General features: G+C 49.1%; 1 protein-coding gene across 2 annotated transcripts in view; it reads left to right on the plus strand.

The window, feature by feature from the left end:
• ACSBG1 (acyl-CoA synthetase bubblegum family member 1) overlaps positions 1-19,096 on the plus strand; it is a 65,535-nt gene that overhangs the window by 40,215 nt on the left and 6,224 nt on the right. For both annotated transcript variants that reach the window (XM_003901263.5, XM_021940796.2), the window contains exons 3-11: positions 1,265-1,485; positions 1,972-2,060; positions 2,366-2,486; positions 13,232-13,312; positions 13,402-13,551; positions 13,868-14,044; positions 15,052-15,233; positions 16,198-16,428; positions 17,160-17,377. In XM_003901263.5, coding sequence (XP_003901312.3) covers positions 1,265-1,485; positions 1,972-2,060; positions 2,366-2,486; positions 13,232-13,312; positions 13,402-13,551; positions 13,868-14,044; positions 15,052-15,233; positions 16,198-16,428; positions 17,160-17,377 — 1,470 coding nt within the window. The remainder of the gene's footprint in view (positions 1-1,264; positions 1,486-1,971; positions 2,061-2,365; positions 2,487-13,231; positions 13,313-13,401; positions 13,552-13,867; positions 14,045-15,051; positions 15,234-16,197; positions 16,429-17,159; positions 17,378-19,096) is intronic.

Raw genomic sequence — 19,096 nt, forward strand, 5'->3', positions numbered from 1 at the left:
CTCTTTCTGCCAACCTCAGAGTCTGCATGCAACCTAAGAGTGTCAAAGAGGAGGAACAAGCTCATCTTGTTCATCTGTCTGCCTCAGGGAAGGACCGGTGACAGGACAATGGGCGAGGTGGGTCTGGCCAGCAGGTGGCAGAGCAGCCCACGTGTCCTGGCCAGCCCTCATCCCTTCCCACCATCATCATGGAACCACCACCTTTGCCCCAAGGAAAGGAGGTCTTACGGGACCAAAGGGTCCAGACCACCCATTCAAGCTTCGTTTGCAAATTTGGAAAAAAAGAGGAAGAAGGAAAACGTGCATTTATGGAGCACCAGCCATAGGTCAAAGCTTCATATACACCCTTTCTCTTGATTCTCATGTCCACCCTGAGAACTGAGTCCTCATCTTTCCCCTGAAACCGATTCAGTGGTTCAGTGGCTTGCCCAAGTCTTGCATACTAAGTAGTAAACCTCTGTTCCCACCCACCACACACGGAGTAAGCCTCTGACTCTTAAAGGCGGGGTAGTACCCCCGACAATGTCCTAAGTGTGAGCTGTGGCATCAGGTACACCTAAATTCAAATCCTGACCCTGCACTTTCTCGATGTGTGATCTTGGGTACATGACTGAAACTCTCTGAGTTGCAGCTGCCCCATCTGTGCAACGGAGCTCTCCAAACCCATGCTGTGAAGACTAAATGAGACACCTCATTTGTGAGGGAGAGTGAGCAAAGACTGTTGTTATTTCCCGAGACTGGGAGACTGGAGAGCAGGGCTGATGGTTTTCAGGCTCCTTCAGACTCTCGAGAGGGTCGTTCTCTTTGGTGCTTTGACCTTCTGTCTAGTTGGGTCTGTCCCCAGCCGGTTCACAGGAGGGCAGGGAAAGCCAGACACCCTGAAGGAGACCTGGAGTTCTGGAGATCTGACAGTTCCACTGTCCAACCTTGGGAGGCAAATTCCAGCTGGGATAAAAGAAGGAACAGAGTGTCTAGGACTTCCGTCTTTCCTCCAGTTATTTCCTCTCATCTTCTTTGCTGCATCCCTAAACTTTGCTCTTCCTTCAAGGCTGAGTCAGACCTCCTCCTCTAGGCGGTCTCCCAGCCTACCCCAGCCTACCCCAGCCTACCCCAGCCTACCCTTGCCTGCCAGCCTCAAGGCCCAGTATCCAAGGCATTTTCAGCACCAGAAGGGCTGCGAGCTCCGCCCAGGGCAGGACAAGGGTCCCCTGGGGAAAACCTCAGGCTGGCGTGATCCAAGCTGTGGTCTCCCCCTACCCCGCAGAGGAGGCACTGTGGACGACTCAGGCCGATGGGCGAGTGCGCCTACGCATAGACCCCAGCTGCCCACAGCTTCCCTACACTGTGCATCAGATGTTCTACGAGGCCCTGGACAAGTACGGGGACTTCAGCGCTCTGGGTTTCAAGTGCCAGGACAAGTGGGAGCACATCTCCTACTCCCAATACTACCTGCTCGCCCGCAGAGCCGCCAAGGGTTTCCTGAAGGTAAGGGGGCCCTTCATGGCAAGGCCTTGCCCCTCCCCAGATGTGCCTGCCAGCTCTGGGCCTCACAGGCCTCCTCTCCAACTGCCCACTGGGCAAGGCTCTTAGGAACAATAACTGTAAAAGCCATCACTGTGCGTGGAGCTGATACTCCATGCTGGGCCGCGTACTGAGCTTTTATTTGCTGAGCCCCTACCATGTGCCAAGCACTTGATACTCACTTTTCATTTGTGATCACATTCAGGGCAGGCTGGAAGTCCAGTGTGCTGGGCTGAGGGACCAGACAGACTCCTTGGGAGGGCCTTGGGAGGGGCAGTGAGGGCTGTTCAGTGACCAACCCCTTCTCCTCCAAGGGGATTCTCTGACCGAGGGGACCCTGGGAGGGTGGAGCCTGCAGGGTCCCCTGCAGTCTCGGTGGGGGCTCTGAGAGGGGCATGAGGGTCCCAGTCCCTGCCTGGCTGACCTGGCCTGTCTGCCTTTGGCCTGGAGCTCGGCCTGGAGCGGGCCCACAGTGTGGCCATCCTCGGCTTCAACTCCCCGGAGTGGTTCTTCTCGGCAGTGGGCACAGTATTTGCAGGGTGAGTGGCGGGGGCAGGGACGGGGTCTCCAGTGGGTTGGCGGTGGGTAGAGGGTAGGGGAGGGTCCTTATCTCTTTTTAGTAGCCCCCACCCATTCCCCACCATCATGCCTCCTCCCTGGGGCCTTCTGGTGGACCTGCATCTGGCGCCCTCTCTGCAGGGGCAGAGGTGTTGAGGTGCCTTGGGAGCCCCTCCTGCCAGGCTATGGGAGCTCTCTGGGTCTGGGGGCTACAGACGTGGGGGTGGGGGAAGGGGGTGGCCCCTCTGCACCTCCCCTAAGGTGAATCTTCCTGGGTCTCCTACAGTGGCATCGTCACCGGCATCTACACCACCAGCTCCCCCGAGGCCTGCCAGTACATCGCTTATGACTGCTGCGCCAATGTCATCGTGGTCGACACGCAGAAGCAGCTGGAAAAGATCCTGAAGGTTTGGGGAAGGGGCAGTGGGCATGCGGTCAGAGGCTGGGTATCTCCATGCGCCTTCACTTCAACTCACACGGGACCTTCCTGCCCTCCATCCAGAGTGTCCATCCTCAACAGCAACCCTCTAACTCACACACAGCAAGCAAGGCAGGGCAACAGCTATTTATCCATTTGACAGGCAAGGAAATGGAGGCTCAAGGGACATGCCCCAGAAGTGGTGATAAAGCCTTGGATAGGACTCCTGTCCAGCCACTGCCTCCCATGGCTTTCTCTTTGGGACAGGATCTCCCCTAAGGGAGAGCAAGAGCTGTGGGGGCCGGGGTCCTCTGGCAGTGGAAGGGTTATGTGCAGGTGAGTGGCTTAGGGCTCTGACATCTTGAGCACTCGAGTCTAGATGAGAAACGGGGTGATGGGGGTGGCGAGGGCTGCCACAGGGTGAGGGTTGAGCCAAGTCAGAGACAGTGAGGGCAGAGCAGGAGCTCAGAGCGCCTCTAGAGCCAGCAGGGTCTTTTCCGGAGTGTTGATGATGTCTCCTGATCTAAGGCCCACCCCTAACTGGCTCTGTCCCCTCATGCACCATACTGGGGTGTGCTAGTCTGGGGACACCTCTGTGTCTCAGCTGAACCCAACAGGCTTTGAGGCGTTCAAGGGCTCCCTGCATCCCAAAGGAGGCCCCAGAGACTGACTTGTTGGCTTGCCTCTGATTCTGGAGATGTCACCTGGGCTACAGCTTCCATCTGTACCTGAGGGTGGGACAAATGGTCTCCAACCTTCCATGACTATGGGATCTGGATCCCCAGAGGTGCCAGAGCAGATGCCTACCCTCATTTCTAGTGGAGAAGTTTCCCGAAGCCTGAAAGAGAAAAGCAAGCGGGGCCAGTGGTTCCCAGCAGGGCGGTGCCAGAATCCTTGGGGGAGACCCAGGCTGCAGCCCAGACCCTTGAGGCAGAACCTCTTGGAGGGCTTTGTGACTTTGAAAATAGCCAAATCAGAGTGACTTTGAAAATAGCCTCAGCTGAGGCTGTGGGCAGCCCAGGCCAAGAATTTCTGGCTCACAGCAAAATAAAATGAAGCCCCAGGAAGACCTCAGAGCTGCCCTGGCTGGACGAACAAAGGCCTCTGAGCAGGGTTTAAACCCAGAGGTGGTGTAGAGAAGCAGGTGAACACACACACTTGGGCTGGACCTGCCAGAGCTCAAATGCAGTGTGGCCTAGGGGAGGATGGTGACAGGCGCAGAGGTCAACTGGAAGGGCTGGTGTAAAGGTAACTCTTAGACCAGCGTCTGGCTCTTGGTGGGCACCTGCGTTCATTTGCCAAGGCTGCTGGAACGGGGTGGCTTCTGGGGTTGGCTGGCCATCTTTGTGCTCCTTGGCTTGTAGACACATCACCCAGGCCTCTGCCTTCATCCTCACCTGGCATTCTCCCAGTGTCTTCACGTTGTCGTCCTTCTGTATCTGTCACGGTGTCCCAATTTCCCATTTCTATCAGGACACCAGGAATATTAGATTCGAGCCCACCTTAATGACTTTGCTTTAATTTCATTATCTCCATAAAGACCCTGTCTCCAAATAAGGTCACACTTAGAGGTACCAGGGGTGAGGACTTTGGGATATCTCTTTGTGGGGATGGGGACACAATTCAAGCCATGGCAGCACCATATAAGTGCTTTTAAATCATTATGTTGTCATAGTCTTCACTTGTAAGACAAGAAAGAAAGGGGTTCTGTCTAAGACTTAGGGAGCTTTCCTGGAGGGACTGGAAAAGGCATTCCATCCAACACCTACCCTCTGTCCATTTCACACATGAAGAAACAGACCCAGAGTGGAAAAGGAGAGTCCCAGGTGGCGGCACCACAGCCCACAGTAGCAGTGGATAGAAACTGTTCATGGCACACTGGCTCCACTCAGTGCCCTGCAGACATTGCAGCAGCCCGAGAGATGGGTCTTCTCACTCATTTTACAGGCAAGGAAACCAAGGGCCAGAGCAGTGAAGTATGGCTTCCATCCCTGGCAGGTGGCAGTTGAGTGACTCTGTGCTGCAGCTTCTTAAGAGGACGCCATAAGAACCATTTGTGAGAGAAATCAAGGGGACCACACCTCTCCACAAAGCATCATTTATGGAGAGCTTATAAAGTGCCAGAGCCTGCTCTGAATACCCTAAATCAGCAACTGAGGCAGAGCGAGCCCCTCCTCTTCCAGCGAGGACAAGAAGGAAATATATAGCTGTGGCCAGCTCCTTACAGCTCTTGGAGGCCAGAGGCACTGTGAGACAAGGCTGAGGGAGGCCCCCACTCCCATTAATGTCTGGGCTGGGAATGTCAGCAACCTTAGGGTTTCAACCCTCAGCCTATGGCAGCAGGGCTGGCTTCAAAGGGGTGTGGCCCATGCTTCACCTCACACAAAGTCCGAGTTTACGAAATTCTCTTTCTTTTCCTTCCTTCTTCTCTTCTCTTCTCTTCTCCTCTCCTCTCCTCTCCTCTCCTCTCCTCTCCTTTCCTCTCTTTTCTCTTCTTTTCTTTTCTTTTCTTTTTCTTTTTTCTTTTCTTTTCTTTTCTTTCTGGCAGAGTCTCACTGTGCCACCCAGGCTAAAGTGAAGTAGCTCAATCATAGCCCACTGCAGCCTCGATATCCTGGGCTCAAGTGATCCTCTCACCTCAGCCTCCCAAGTAGCTGGAACTACAGGCATGGGGCTCTACACCTGGCTAATTTTGTGTAGACATGAGGTCTTGCTCTGTTGCCCAGGCTGGTCTCAAACACCTGGCTTCAAGCAATCCTCTGTCTCAGCCTCCCAAAGTGCTGGGCTTACAGGCATGAACCACCTCACCCAGCCTTGAAACTCTTAATAAGGTTTGAACAAGGGGTCCCACGTTTGCATTTTGCACCTGGCCAGTTCTGCCTTCGGGTTCCAGACCCCTCCAGGGGTTTGCTCTAATCCATGTGAATGTACCCAGTTTTATCCCATTTTAGGATTATTTTGAAACCCCTTTTTTAAATGGGCACTTGGGCCTACTTGTGTTTTACTCAGAAGAATGTATCAAATGGGCCCACTTCATGAATGAGGGGCTTGTCTTGCCTCTGTGGGAGATCCTTTTCTGTCTCAGCTCCTTTTGACCCTGTGTTTTCAGGATCTCTCATTCTGAACATCTCCATCCTGTCTGACTTGAATCAATACTTGAGATTGGTTTAGATTATGCCACCTAAGATGAATTGCTCAGAGAGAATGAGAAGCGCCTTCTCCTTTGGCTCCCAGCAGGGATGCTCTGGTCGCTGGCCCTTCCAGGCACCTTGGCCTTGCTGTGACTCAATTTCTTCAGGTTTGGCGGCTTCATAGAGCCCCGTGACTTGGAGGCAAAGGGGTCATTGGACTAGTTCCTGAGCTCCACTCCTCACAGCCCCACCCAAGCACTGATCCAGCCTCTCCCAGGACAGGCTTAAGATTTGCTTGAGGGCCAGGCTGGCAGATGCCTGAGCTACCTGTACCACTTGTACCCAGTAGTCATCCCTTCTCAGCCTCACCTGAGGGAGTCACACTGGCCCCACCATTCCCTCTCTTATCAGAATCCAGGGTAGGAAGGGTGGAAGACATTAAAAAGCCTCCCCACCCAGTAGGTTTTGCCAGGCCCCTCAGGGAGGCCAACCCCCTTGTGTAAGTTGTTGGTCTAATCCAAATACCATCTCCCATCCCCATTTTGCAGTTGAAGAAACTGAGGTCCAGAGTTAGGAAATGACCACCCCAGGTCAATATTTAAAAGAAAGCTTGGTTTTTTAAATGTTTGAGACAAAGTCTCACTTTGTCACCAAGGCTGGAGTGCAGTAGCATGATCATGGCTCACTGCAGCCTCGACCTCCTGGACTCAAGCAATCCTCCCACCTCAGCCTCCTGAGTAGCTGGGACAACAGGTGCCTGCAGCACCATTCCTGGCTAACTTTTGTACTTTTTCTTTAGAGAGACAGGGTCTCACTATGTTGCCCAGGCTGGTCTCAAATTTCTGGCTCAAGCAATCCAAAGTCCTGGAATTACAGGCATGAGACACCATGCTTGGTAATATGGTTAGGCTTTGTGTCTCCACCCAAATCTCATCTTGAATTGTAATCTCCAGATATTTAGGGAGCGACCTGGTGGGAAGTGATTGGATTATGGGGGTGGTTCCCCCGTACTGTTCTCATGATAGTGAGTGAATTCTCATGAGATCTGATGACTTTATAAATGGTAGTTTTTCCTGCACTAATACACACTCGCTCTCTTTCTCCTGCCGCCATGTAAGACATGCTCGCTTCCCCTTCTGCCATGATTGTAAGTTTTCTGAGGCTTCCCCAGCCATGCAGAACTGTGAGCCAATTAAACCTCTTTTCTTTGTAAATTACCCAGTCTTGGCCAGTATCTTTATAGCAGTGTGAGAACATACTAATACACCTGGCATAAAATAAAATTTGTATTATGAAAGTTTTCAAACAAAAAAGTAGAGAGAATCCCCATATATTTATCATCAGATCCAATCATTGTCAATGTGTTTTCATCACACTTGCTTCTTCAATTCACCTTTTTGCTGAAGTGTGTGAAGGAAAATCTCTGATATCATGTCACTTCATTATCTGAATACTTTAATATGCATCTCTAAAAAATATGAAATAAGCTCTTTCTCAAATAAGCTCTGTAACTTTATCACACCTAGCACAAGTAAAATAATTCTATCATATCATCTAATACACATATGATGTCTGTTTTCCAATTTTTTGTTGTATTAGACACATATGACATAAAAACATACCATCTTAACCATTTTTAAGTGTCCAGTGGTAAGTGCATTCAGATTGTTGTACAATCTCCACCAACATTCATCTCCAGAACTCTTGTCATCTTACAAAACTGAAATGTTGTACTCATTAAACAACTCCCTATTCCCTCCTGGCAACCATCATTCTACTTTCTATCTCTATACCCACGATGTCATCGCATCATTGGTTTATTTGAATCAGGATCTAAACCAGGCCCACGTGTTGCATGTGGTGGTGTCTCTTAAGTGTCTTCTAATTTAGAACAAAGCTCTACCCTTGACCAGTGTGGTCCCCAAATTAGCATCATCTGGGAACTTAGAAATGCAAATTCTCAGGCTTCACCCCAGTCTTACTGAATCATAAACTTAGTGTGTTGGGCCCAGCACTCACATTTAACAAGCCCTCTGGCGATTCTGACGCACATTCAGGTGTGAGAACTTCTGCCATAGACCCTGCAGTAACTAGGCGAGTCATCTTGTACAGGGTCTCATGTTCTGTGGTTGTCTGACTGCTTGCTTTTGCTATCAATTAACTTGTCCCTCTAACTTCTGTATTTCCTGTTAGATCTAAAGGCTTGATGCATTTCAGATTGGACTTTTTTGGCAAGAACACCCCATAGGTGGTACCATGTCCTTCATAGAGCACCTATGCTCAAGAGGCACATGATGATAGGCAGTACCACTTTCAGTGATGTTGGGCTTCAGGTCATGACCACCTTCTCTTCTTCCACTGTGAAATTCCCCATCAACCTTTCTCCTAATGGTTTTAGCATCCCTTGATGATGTTTGCCTGAATTAATTATTTTATTAGGGGTAGCAAAATATTAATTTTCTAATTCATTGGCTGGAATTCTCCAAAGAAAATACTTTCCCTCATTACCTGGGGCTCTTTGGTACTTGAGACACTCTGTTTGTACAGAGTACGTGTGATAGAATAATGATCAATTTTGGTGAATGTTCCATGCATATTTGAAAGAATGTGTACTCTGCAGTTGTTGGCTAGAAGGTTCTACAAATGTTAATTAAATCAAGTTGGTTGATAGTGTTTTAATTTTGTCTTCCGTGTCTCTGTTGATTTTCTGTCTTCTTGCTCTATCAAATACTAAGAAAGGGAATGTGGAAATCTCCAATTATTATTGTAGACTTATCTATTTTTCCTTCCAGTTCTATTAGGTTTTGCTTTATGTATTTTGGAGCTCTGTTATTAGGCATATACATGTTTAGATTATTATGTTTTCTTGATAAATTAACCCTTTATCATTAAGAAATGTCCCTCCTTATCCCTGGTAATAATTCTTGTTCCAAAACTACTGTGCCTCAAATTAATGTAGGCACTCCAGGTTTCTGATAATTAATGTTTGCATGTATATAATTTTTATTCTTTTAATTTTAACCTATCTGTGTCTTTATATTTAAAGTGAGTTTCTCATAGACAGCACATAGTTGCGTCTTGCCTTTTATCCAATCTGACAAAATTATGTATAAATCCATCATTTGGCTATTTTTTTATTTGTCCCATCTATTCTTTGTCCCTTTTCTTTTCTTTCCTGACTTTTTTGCATTTTTTATCTTGTTTTGCTTTGATATTCCATTTGATCTCCACTGGCTTATTAGTTATCCTTTATTACTATATCAGTGTTTGCTCTGATTTTACAATGTGCATCTTTAACTTATCACAGTGTACTCTCAAATATACCAGTTCCCATGAAATGTGGAACCGTACAATAGTATACTTCCACTTCCCCTCCCATCCTTTCAGCTGTTGTCATCCATTTTACTTCTATGGAGGTTATAAACCCCACAAACATTGTTATTACTCTTGCTTTCAGCAGTTGAGTATCTTTCTTTCTTTTTTCTTTTTTTTTTAAGACAGGGTCTCACTCTGTCACCCAGACTGGAGTGCAATGGTGCAATCATGGCTCACTGCAGCCTCAACCTCCTGGGCTCAAGCAATCCTCCCACCTCAGCCTCCCAAGTAGCTGGGACTACGGCCATGTGAGGCTGCAGCGAGCCGTGATTGCAACACTACACTCCAGCCTGGGTGACAGAGTTAGACCCTGTCTTAAAAACAAAAAAAAAAAGAAAAAGAAAAAGAAATAATGAAAGACACTCAACTGTTGAAATCAAGAGTAATACCAATGTATTGTGGGGTTTATAACCTCTATAGAAGTAAAATGGATGACAACAACTGAATTTTTGTATTTTTTGTAGAGACAGAGTCTTGCTATGTTACCCAGGCTGGTCTCAAATTCCTGGGCTCAAGCAATTTGCCTACCTCGGCCTCCCAAAGTACTAATATTACAGGCATGAGCCACTGCACCCAGCCCAGATGGGTATCTTTCAGAGAAATTTTTAAAGAAGGAAATAATATGTTTCATATTTACCCACATTTTTTGCCATTTCTGATACTCTGTCTTCCTTTATGTAGATCCAAGTTTATCTGATATCATCTTTTCAGCCTTAAGAACTTTTCTTTAATATTTCTTATAGTACAGGTCTGATGGCAATACATTCTCTCAGCTTGTCTTTGTCTGAAAAGGTGCTTGTTTTTCTGCTCATTTTTTAAAAGTCATTTTATCTGATTTAGATTTATGGGTTCACAGGGCTTTTTTTTTTTTTTCTTTCAGCACTTTAAAGATTTCATTTCAATGTTTTCCATTTGCATCTGGTTTTTTTTTGAGACGGAGTCTTGCTCTATCACTCAGGCTGGAGTGCGGTGGCATGATCTCGGTTCACTGCAACCTCCGCCTCTCGGGTTCACACCATTCTCCTGCCTCATCCTCCCGAGTAGCTGGGACTACAGGCGCCCACCACCACGCCCAGCTAATTTTTTGTATTTTTTAGTAGAGACGGGGTTTCACCGTGTTAGCCAGGATGGTCTCGATCTCCTGACCTCATGATTGCCTGCCTTGGCCTCCCAAAGTGCTGGGATTACAGGCGTGAGCCACTGCACCCAGCCCATTTACATCATTTCTAACAAGAAGTCTGTGATATCTTATTTTCGTTCCTCTCCACATAGTGTTTTGTTTTTCTGGCTGCTTTTAAGATTTTTTTCCTTTTTCGCTGATTTTCAGCAATTTGGTTATGTTGTATCTTAAGGTGGTATTCTTTGTGTTTATTCTGCTCAGGAGTCATTGAGCTTCTGAAATTGGTGGATTTACAGTTTTAATCCACCAATTTAAATTTGAAAATTTCTCAGACTGTTTTTCAATTAAAACAATTTTCTGGGACTCCAATTACATGTATGTTTGATTTCTTGATATTGTCCCACAGGCAATTTTTTTCCTTTTTTTTCTCTCTGAACTTTATTTTGAGACTATGTTTAAGGCTTTTTAGGCCAGGCCTTTAGATAGCCTTTACTTTGATGCCAATTTAGCCCCATCACTAAGACGTGACCCTTCTGGGTCTCTGCTTAATGACTGATGGGGTCCCTCCATGCTGGTGGGAGAAAACGAGCAATTCCTACATCAGCCGCTGTTTGACTTCCAGCCCTGGTCATTGGTCTTCCTCCAGCTTCACTGAGTTTCACCCTACGCATGTGCAGATGGAGAGCCAATCAAAGACCCTAAAATAATTTCTAGAACTCTTTCTCTATATAGCTCTCTCCTCTCTGGTATTCTGTCTCACAAATTCTAGCCACCTCAGCTTTCCTGAGTTCTGATCTTGGTCACCTCAACCCAGTAAGACAACTGGGTTCTGTATTCTCCTCTCTCTCTCCCTCTCTCTCTGTCTCTCCCCATCTCTGTCTCTCCCATAGCCCAAAAATTGCCCCTGGGCAGAAAGCTGGGGCACACTTAGAGGCTCACCTCATCTGTTTCCCTCTCTCAGGGATATCAGTCCTGAGCTGTCTGTAGTCCAGTATCTGAAATAAATTGCTTTCTCTCCAAACAAGATGGCCAATGTGCACACGGTATGGGCACTGGGACCCTGGGTGCCAGCTGGGGCCAGCTGGGGCCTGCTGGACCCACCCAACTATTCTATTTGTCCAGTTTCCTAGTATTTACAGTGCAATGATGGATGTTACTCCCTTGTGATCAGAATCAGAAGTCTCAGGAATATATATTTTAGCAAAAAATCATGAGTTCACACTGATATTTCTGTTATTTCTATAACATTTCAAATATTATATTGTGAAGTTTTAGCTTCCTTTTTAAATTTTATTCTTGTATTTCTTTTATTTTACCTTAAAATCTTAGTTCCTAATAGGATTAACATAATCCTATAGTATACATCAAATAATTTTGAAATAGTAGTATCAATATTATTACCAACAATAAGGCCGGGCACAGGAGCTCATTCCTATAATCCCAGCACTTTGGGAGGCCAAGACAGAAGGATCTCTTGAACCCAGGAGTTCAAGATCAGCCTGGGCAACATAGTGAGACCCTGTCTCTACAAAAAAAATGTAATTATCCAGATGTGGTGGTATGAACATGTAGTCCCAGCTACTCGGGAGGCGGAGGCAGGATCATGGGAGCCCAGGGGTTTGAGGCTGCAGTGGGCCATGATCATGCCACAGAGTGAGAACCTGTCTCCAAAACAAAACCAACAAAACGAAACTCCAGAAACCAATAAGACTATTGCATATAATTTGAAATTCCTTTTTGCCTTTAGAGTAAGTGCCACTAAAAAAAAGGAATCAAAGTACACTATTATAAAATTCCTTGATCTTGATGTAATTCTGTGTGTGTGTGGTTATGTTACTAACTTAGTATGTGGTCTAATTCATTTCTTTCTTTTTTTCTGCTGGTTCCTTGATCTTGGGCTAATTCATTTATTTCAGAGTGTTTTCAAGTTTTAGGAACTCATGTTTTCCCTTTCTAAAAATTTTTTAGTGATCCCCCCCACACACACAAAGATACGGCCTCACTATATTTCCCAGGCTGGTCTCAAACTCCTGGCCTCAAGCAATCCTTCTGCCGCCTCAGCCTCCCAAGTAGCTGGGATCACAGGCATATGAGCCACCACACCTGGCTTCCTTTTACATATAACTTTATTTTTCAAATGGTTGAGACAGTTACATGATTCCAAAGTCAAAATCATGTGAGATAACACTCAAAGAATTTTTGCTTCCATCCCTTTCTTCTTACCTTTATTCCCTCTCTGCCTATACATAGTGAATTCAATCAGGTTTTGGTTTAACCTTCCAGAGTTTCTTTTTTTGTTTGTTTGTTTTGAGACAGAGTCTCTCTCTGGAGTGCTGAGGCGCGATCTCTGCTCACTGCAACCTCTGCCTCCCGGGCTCAAGCGAGTCTCGTGCCTCAGTCTCCCGAGTAGCTGGGATTACAGGCATGCGCCACCACACCTGGCTAATTTTTGTATTTTCAGTAGAGACGGGGTTTCACCATGTTGACCAGGCTGGTCTCGAACTCCTGACCTCAAATGACCCTCCCGCCCTCAAATGACCCTCCCGCATTGGCCTCCCAAAGTGCCAGGATTACAGGCATGAGCCACCGCACCCGGCCTCTTTTTGTAAATATAAGTAAATACATGTTTGCATACATATATTTACATTGCACCCCTTTCTTACACAAATATAGTATACTATATGCAGATTGTAAACATTCCTTTTTTCACTTAATAATATATCCTAGAAACCACTCACTCTCTGCACGTAGAATTCTTTCCCTCTCTCCTCTGTGCTCTGCTCCTCTCCCTCTCTCTCCTACAGTCACATAGCACTACTCCATTGTGTGGCTGGGTCATGGTTTGTTCAACCGAGCCCCAGCTCGTTTGGTGGTTTTCCTCCAATGAGGAGCCATCCCCAGCCCCCTGGCTATCCCCACCTTTACTGCTCCCAAGTTCTTAGGTGGGAAACTACGGGTGAAGGGTGGCAGTTGTCCTGCTGGGGTCAAAGGTCAGAGACGGGGCACCCAGAGACATTTGCTAAGCAGGCTCACACAGGGAGATGGGGTACTTTTTAGAAGGTGACATTTCTCTTGCTGAAACCTGCTCTATTTTTCCTGTCAATGCAGGTCTGGAAACAGTTGCCACATCTAAAGGCAGTCGTGATATATAAAGAACCTCCTCCACACAAGATGGCCAATGTGTACACGGTATGGGCAGTGGGGCCCTGGGCACCAGGTGGGGTCTGTTGGGCCCACCCAGCTGACCTAGCCTGCCTGTTCCCTGCATCTGGCTACAGATGGAGGAATTCATGGAGCTGGGGAATGAAGTGCCCGAGGAAGCCCTGGACGCCATCATTGACACCCAGCAGCCCAACCAGTGCTGTGTGCTAGTCTACACTTCCGGCACCACTGGGAACCCCAAGGGCGTGATGCTGAGTCAAGACAATGTAGGACAGACGCCTGGTGTGGGGGTGGGCAAGGGGGTTATGGGTGAATCTGGGCCATGGCTCTGCCCCAGTAGCCCCTGGGAAAGCTCCTTGGGCCCCTCTGCTCTAGAAGCTGGGATAGGTAGAACAGCCCATCAGTCTGTGGCCCAGACTGAGCCCAGCAAGGGGGAGGGGAGGCCTGTCCTAGGGTTTTCAGAGCCTGCAAAGATGCCACAGGGGGCACCACACTGGGGCTGGCCCTCAGGGTGGCCACAGTTGTGAGCACCGCCAGGGCTGGCTTGTGGACGCTGCTGGGATCCATCTACTTGTCCTCCAGATCACATGGACAGCAAGGTACGGCAGCCAGGCCGGTGACATCCGGCCGGCAGAAGTCCAGCAGGAGGTGGTAGTCAGCTACCTGCCCCTCAGCCACATTGCTGCCCAGATCTACGACCTGTGGACAGGCATCCAGTGGGGGGCCCAGGTCTGCTTTGCCGAACCCGACGCCCTGAAGGTCAGTCTGCCTTTACTGTGCGTCCATCCCAGCCCGTGTGCCAGGCCACGTCCACGTGTGTCCGTGGGCCCTGAGTGTGCATTTGTGTGTGTGCCGTTCCTGTGCATGTATCAGTCAGAATTCTGTCAGCTGCAATGGGCACAGCCTGACTCAAATGACCAAACAAGAAGGTAAACTGGGCCGGACGTGGTGGCTCATGCCTGTCATCCCAGCACTTTGGGAGGCCGAGGTGGGCAGATCACAAGGTCAGGAGATCGAGACCATCCTGGCTAACACGGTGAAACCCTGTCTCTACTAAAAATACAAAAAATTAGCTGGGCGTGGTGGTGCGCGCCTGTAGTCCCAGCTACTTGGGCGGCTGAGGCAGGAGAATGGGGTGAACCCAGGAAGCGGAGCTTGCAGTGAGCGGAGATCGTGCCACTGCGCTGCAGCCTGGGCGACAGAGCGGGAACCTGATGCCATTACATAAAGTGGAGTGAGAGTGGTTCATGGGACTTGTAACACGATCAAGGACGGGTGTCCTCAGAGTATCACCAGATGGCTACAGCCCTTCCCTGAATCCCAGCCTCACAGGATATACCTGTTCTTGGGACCCTTATTTTAACTGTGAGGAAAACGTTCCCAGAAACCCCCCAGCCAGTTTCCCTCCACCAGCATCTCAGTGTCCCAAAGTGTCACCTGTCTATTCTCAAACCAAATGCTGCCGAGGGGAATGGGATTCTTGTGTCTGAGTTAGACTCATGGAGAGTTGCCAGGCTTAGGGCTGGGATGAGACTGAGGTCCTTCTGAAGCACCGGCTGCCTGACCACTGCCTGCCACCAGGGTTCTGTGAGCAAAAAGCGAGGCAACAACCATTGAGGAAACAGTATGTGCCATACGTTGTGTGCAGGTGTGTGTGGGTGCCCGTTGAGCATGTGTGTGCTGCTGGCTTGCCTGGCTGGTGAGAGGGGGCCCCTGGGCCCCAGCTGTCCCGGACCCAACAGGGCTGCCTCTTCTGGTGTGAACAGGGGAGCCTGGTGAACACGCTGCGGGAGGTGGAGCCCACATCGCACATGGGGGTGCCCCGGGTGTGGGAGAAGATCATGGAGCGCATCCAGGAGGTGGCGGCTCAGTCTGGCTTCATCCGGCGCAAGATGTTGCTGTGGGCCATGTCGGTGACCTTGGAGCAGAACCTCACCTGCCCTGGCAGGTACAGAGGGCCCACGGGCGGGAGGCCTGGGGAGGCAGTGCACTGGGTCATAACCCAAAACACAGTGAGGGTCTGATAGGCCATGCCTGTCCCGGCTCCAGTGGCCGGGCAGCTCTGGAGACCCCATGCAGATGCCCCATCAGTGACTGGGCTTGAGCTCCTATGCGTTTCCCAGGGCCTGCTGGGGAGAGTGGCTCCACCTTTGGATTCTGACTGGGAGGACTAACTTGCTTTCTCTGAAGTGAAATTCACCTCCCTTGGAGCAGCTCCTGGCACAGTCTCCTGAGGTCTTCTGTCCTCAGTAGGTGGCCGGAGAAGGGGCCACAGTGATGAGGACTTAGCCTTTCCAGCCTTTCCAGCATCCCAAGTAACCCCTCAAATGTCTCACCCTTTCTGTCTTTCTATAGCTTTTAAAATTCCCACATAGTTCTATGGAGGGTCAGTGACATAAATCTGGCTTGGTTTCAATTTAGAAGTAGTTTCCATTCCCCATGTGTCTGTGAAACGGTATGTTTCATGAGATGTGTGTACATATCTGAGCATCCACAGTTTCATCTGCACAGACATGAAACATGAACATGCATGAACAAAGCAATTGTGGGCTTCACTGGGGTCCGACGTTTGTACATGTGTATACACGAATACATACTTCAAGTCTCTGTGCATGTGTATTTTGTGTGCAAAATGGCATGTGTCTTTGTTGTTGCCTGTACACCTGTACACAGCTGAATCTGTTTGGCTTCCCGGTTCAAGACACATTTGCACACAACCATGTGCCTGCATACCTACATCTGCATGCATGTTCATGGGCAGGTTCAATATTCAAACCAACCAAGTGGAACAGACAACCGGAATGGCCGAGCCAGAGTGTTCTCACTGAATACCACCCTTTTAGTGTGTGTGTGTGTGTGTGTGTTTGTGTGTGTGTGATTTCTTCCATGAACCATTCTCCCTGTCCCACCAGCGACCTGAAGCCCTTCACAACCAGACTGGCAGATTACCTGGTGCTAGCCAAGGTCCGCCAGGCACTGGGCTTTGCCAAGTGTCAGAAGAACTTCTATGGAGCAGCCCCCATGACAGCAGAGACACAGCACTTCTTCCTGGGCCTCAACATCCGCTTGTATGCGGGCTACGGCCTCAGTGAGACCTCAGGCCCCCACTTCATGTCCAGCCCCTGCAACTACCGGCTGTACAGGTGAGGCTCAAGGCTGCCGCACACATGCACACCCATGCGCCCTTGCTGGTACTCCTTTGTGTCTGCCTGCTGAGTGCCCTGGGGACCACCTTCTCTTTGCAAGCCAGTTGGGTCCCAGAGACCTGGCCACTGGGCTATGGAGCCCCTGAGAGCCAACATTGCCCTCTTGGGCCAAGTCCCTAGCTTATCCTCCTCAGTCTAGTGGGAGTGGCCTCGGCCACTTTGTTGTGTGAGTCTGTGGTTGAAAACAGCCTGCACAGCCCAGGTGCCCCCTGAGCAGGGGTCTACCTCTGGAGCAGTTTTCCTCTGGCCCCTCCCTCTCATGGTGTGGGGTGTGCTCCAGCATGTTCTAGGAGAGTGGATGGCCCAGGGGCCAGCTAAGGTAGGAGTTGGGGGGACCAGGCCAGCCTCCTAATGGGCGGTGAGGGCAGTCAGTTCTGGGGAGTGATTTGCAGGATCATCAGTTATGATTAAATATCTCCTCTCCCTGCCAGCCTATCACAGTGCTCCAAGTTCTACCATTACCATTTCATTTGTTCCTTCCTTCCTTCATTCCCTAAAACTCTTAAATTGGCTCTATCTTTCAGCTGTAAGTCCCCTGTTAAAATACAAAAGCCCTGTGATACCTTCTAGCCATCAGTGAAGACTGAGCTGTTGGGACCCCGGCTCCCCAGTGGGGGCTTGAAGGAGACAGCTCCCTCTGACCAGTCTCCCGGCCCCTCCCTCGACAGCTCAGGCAAGTTGGTGCCCGGCTGTCGGGTGAAGCTGGTGAACCAGGACACAGAGGGCATTGGCGAGATCTGCCTGTGGGGCCGCACCATCTTCATGGGCTACCTGAACATGGAGGACAAGACGTGTGAGGCCATTGATGAGGAAGGCTGGCTGCATACGGGCGACGCTGGCCGACTGGATGCCGATGGCTTCCTCTACATCACTGGGCGCCTCAAAGGTGAGCACCCCAGGCCAGGCGCGGTGGCTCATGCCTGTAATCCCAGCACTTTGGGAGGCTGAGGCAGGCAGATTGCCTGAGCTCAGGAGTTCAAGAGCACTCTGGGCAGCACAGCGAAACCCCATCTTTACTAAAAACACACACAAAATTAGCTGGGCGTGGTGGCATGCACCTATAATCCCAGCTATTCAGGAGGCTGAGGCACGAGAATTGCTTGAACCCGGGAGGCAGAGGTTGCAGTGAGCTGAGATCGCCTCACTGCACACCAGCCTGGGAGACAGAGTTAGACTCTGTCTCCAAAAGCAAAACCAAAACAAACAAACAAACAAAAAAAGGCAAGCGCCCTGGACAGCTGCAGTGGGGTGGGGGCAGGAATTCCACTGCCACCACTGTTTATACCAGCTGCTGGTCTTGAGCCTTTATTAAGTGTCACGCACCTTTAGTGACATCATTTTATTTACTCCACTCTCCTATGGGGCACGTACTATTAACCTTAACTTGTTAATGAGGACATCCAGAGAGGTTAAGTAACTTGCCCAATGTCACCCAGCTAGTAAATGGTGGAGTTGGAAATCAGACCCCTAGAGAAACAAGGCAAGTCTTTCCAGAAGATTCAAGAGCATACATATTATGTATTTTTATATGCAACACAGATGTGATGGGGAATAGCATGCAAATTGGATATAAAATTTAAAAGAAGACAAACTTCCCACAGAGACAGGTATAGTTGGGGATGCCTCTGTGGGAGGATGTTCTGCCTGCTTCACCCAAGTTGGTGTCATGCCCGCAGCACCCACGTGGGAATCCCGCACCAGGGCTTCATGGGGGAAACTGAAGCTGAGTGAGTGGGGAAACTACTTTGTGGACGTCATGCAGGCAGTGTGCGACCGTGCCCAGGCCCCAGCTGATGGCCATGGAGGCTCGGTAACCCCAGGGAGGGACAAAAGTTCGCGGTGGCGTTTGGGCCCTGGGATGTGCAGGCTGGTGAGCCCTGGCAGGTACCCTCCAGTGAGACCCCAGGAGTGACAGGTGGCTGCTTGGATGTGCCATGGGCGCCGCCTAGTGTGCCTCTTTGTAACGGCAGATGAGGGGGACCCACATCCCTGCACGGGGGAGGATAGTAGCCAGAAAACCAAATTCAACCAGAGCCGGCCCTCCTTTCAGAACTAGTATAGTGAGAGGTAAGGGTCCAAATAGTTTTTCTCCAAATACATATCCAACTGACATGGCATCCTTTCCCCATTGCCTTGCAGTGATACCTTTGTCCTTTATGAAGTGACTGTCTATGAGAGGTCTATGTGTGGACTCTATTCTGTTCCCTTAGTCTATTTGCCTATCCGTGCACCAATACCCAGTGTCTTAATTTCTATAGCTTTATGACAGGGCTAGATATCTGGCTCAGCCCTACAACCTTGGTTGTCTTCTTCAAGATGACCTTGGCTGTTCTTGGCCATTTTCATTCCCATATGAATTTTAGAATTATTATATGTTTCCTCAAAAACTGGGTGGAATTTTGATTTTGATTTCATTGAATCTATAGATCAATTTGGTGAGGAAAATACATCTTTATAGTATTGTCTCTTCCAATTCACAAATATGATAAATCTCTCCATTTACTTGTCTTTTTTAAAATTTCTTCTTCTTCTTCTTCTTCTCCTTCTCCTTCTTCATTTTTGAGATGGAGTCTCGCTCTGTCGCCCAGGCAGGAGTGCAGTGATG

The sequence above is a fragment of the Papio anubis genome, chromosome 7 (assembly GCF_008728515.1).
Source record: "Papio anubis isolate 15944 chromosome 7, Panubis1.0, whole genome shotgun sequence".
Taxonomy (NCBI): Eukaryota; Metazoa; Chordata; class Mammalia; order Primates; family Cercopithecidae; genus Papio; species Papio anubis.